At 45.5% G+C, this 2,031-nt stretch overlaps 1 protein-coding gene across 1 annotated transcript; it reads left to right on the top strand.

Moving 5' to 3' along the window:
- Positions 1-330: 330 nt before the first annotated feature.
- On the top strand, positions 331-831 carry LOC108749574. Its single transcript, XM_018488348.1, has one exon. It carries the CDS (start codon positions 331-333, stop codon positions 829-831), a length of 501 nt encoding a protein of 166 aa, XP_018343850.1.
- The last annotated feature ends 1,200 nt before the right edge of the window (positions 832-2,031 follow it).

The following is a 2,031-nucleotide window of genomic DNA, read 5'->3' as shown; positions in this document are numbered from 1 at the left end:
GCCGTGCGGTACCTTCGCACCACCATCATCGAGGTTCGAGCACGTCCATCTCGACCTAATCACCATGCCCAGCTCGGAAGGCTACAGGTACTGCCTGACTTGCGTCGACCGATTCTCTCGATGGCCTGAGGTGATACCGCTCGTGGACCAGGAGGCCGTCACCGTCGCTCGTGCCTTCTACGAGAGGGCTGGATAGCTCGATTCGGCACCCCACTCCCCATCACCACCGATCAGGGAAGACAATTCGAATTGCAGCTATTCAGGCAGCTTAGCGCGCTATACGGAGTAGCGCACCTCAAGACAACAGCGTATCACCCAGCGGCCAATGGGATGATAGAGCGACTACATCGACAGCTCAAGGCAGCCATCAAGTGCCACGAGAAGGACCAATGGACAAAGGTTCTTCCCACCGTGCTGCTCGGCATCCGGGCTGCGTGGCGAGAGGATTTGGGAGCGACCACAGCCGACCTTCTCTACGGCGAGTCAATTCGGTTGCCCGGAGAGTTCTTGGCTTCAAGAGCACTCCCAGAAGGCGACGCGGCCGAATACGTCAAAGATTTAAGGCAGCACTTCCGAAGACTCCGCCCGACAAACGGCACCCGCCACGGCGAACGGCGGACCTTTGTGTTCAAAGATCTCAGTACGGCGGACCAAGTATTCGTGCGCCACAACGCACCTGGAGGAACCCTGCAGCAACCGTATGACGGACCCTACAAAGTGGTCAGCCGCAAACCGAAAACATTCGTGGTTCACATCCGAGGTAGGGATGTAACCGTGTCTATCGATCGGCTGAAGCCCACCTACATCATTTCAGAAGACGAGGAACCATAGAAGGCTAGCTCGCTACCAACCGAGCAGCGTTTGGAGAACCCCCTAAGTTCCAGCACATCATTGCAACCGTCCGTGCCATCGGAGCTGGATAACCCAGAAAATTCAGCAAGGAGGACCGACCCACCAACCGCCCAGGAGCCGACCAAGACCGCTTTATGGCAAACCACACGATCGGGCAGACGAGTGCGATTCCCGGACCGACTTCAGGGCAGTTTCTCGTGATTAGGCAAATCACTAGCAGGGGGGTACTGTAGCGACACGTGCGCACGGCGTCGCCCTCAGATATATTTTTCTTATCAAAAGAATAACAAACAATTAATATACGTATATTACAATATGTTTTCTAATATTTTTTAAATCATTTTCTAATTGTTAAACGTTTACAAGTTAAAATAAATATATCGTCCATGTGAGCGTCATAGACATCCTTTTCACTCATTCAACTGAATTGCATATTGTCAACATATGTACACATCTTTCTTTCAGCTTTTCGAAATATGGAACCTTGTTGTACAACACATACGATTAATACACCTATGTTCATTCAGGATTCTATAAGCCAAGCAACGATCTGAGAAGTCAGTCTTTTTTTACTCGTCGACGCGAATGCACCACGCTTTCGACTTCCGTCTAACAAATAAAGTACAAGTGTCCGCACCAACCGAGTCACAGTTAATACCGAACTATTCCTTACCCACATTTATTTTGTTTATTTTTACTTTTTTGTTGATTTCAATCAATAAAAATTTATAATAAAGTAATCGAAATTAAATGATAAAATTTATTTTAATTATATATTATATGCAACAAATCGAATAATATTTTTTCACATAAAAGAATAATTCCATTTATCTTTAGTACGCACATCTGATATACATTATTAATATATAATTATGCAAGAAAACATCTACGAGGTCTGTTCAAAAAGAATCGCAAATTTTGAATTTTCGCGGGTTACGTATATTCGATTTTCGATTTTTTGTGGCGTTATGTTGGTACTCATGTCTCTCACTTATGCCGACAAGTTCGGCCATTTTGAATGTTCAGTTAATTTTTGACAGCTGCTTTGCTTGCACGTGTTTTGGCTCGTCTTCGATTTTTGCCTATTCCAAAAAATGGATCAAAGAATCTGTATCAAATTTTGTGTGAAAAACAAAATTAAGTGCGCGGACGCATTCCGAATGTTGACTGTGGCATATG

This window comes from Trachymyrmex septentrionalis, unplaced genomic scaffold (genome assembly GCF_001594115.1).
Source record: "Trachymyrmex septentrionalis isolate Tsep2-gDNA-1 unplaced genomic scaffold, Tsep1.0 scaffold30, whole genome shotgun sequence".
NCBI classification, from domain to species: Eukaryota; Metazoa; Arthropoda; class Insecta; order Hymenoptera; family Formicidae; genus Trachymyrmex; species Trachymyrmex septentrionalis.
Note: the sequence above shows the minus strand (reverse complement) of the source record. Positions and strands in the feature narration are given on the sequence as shown.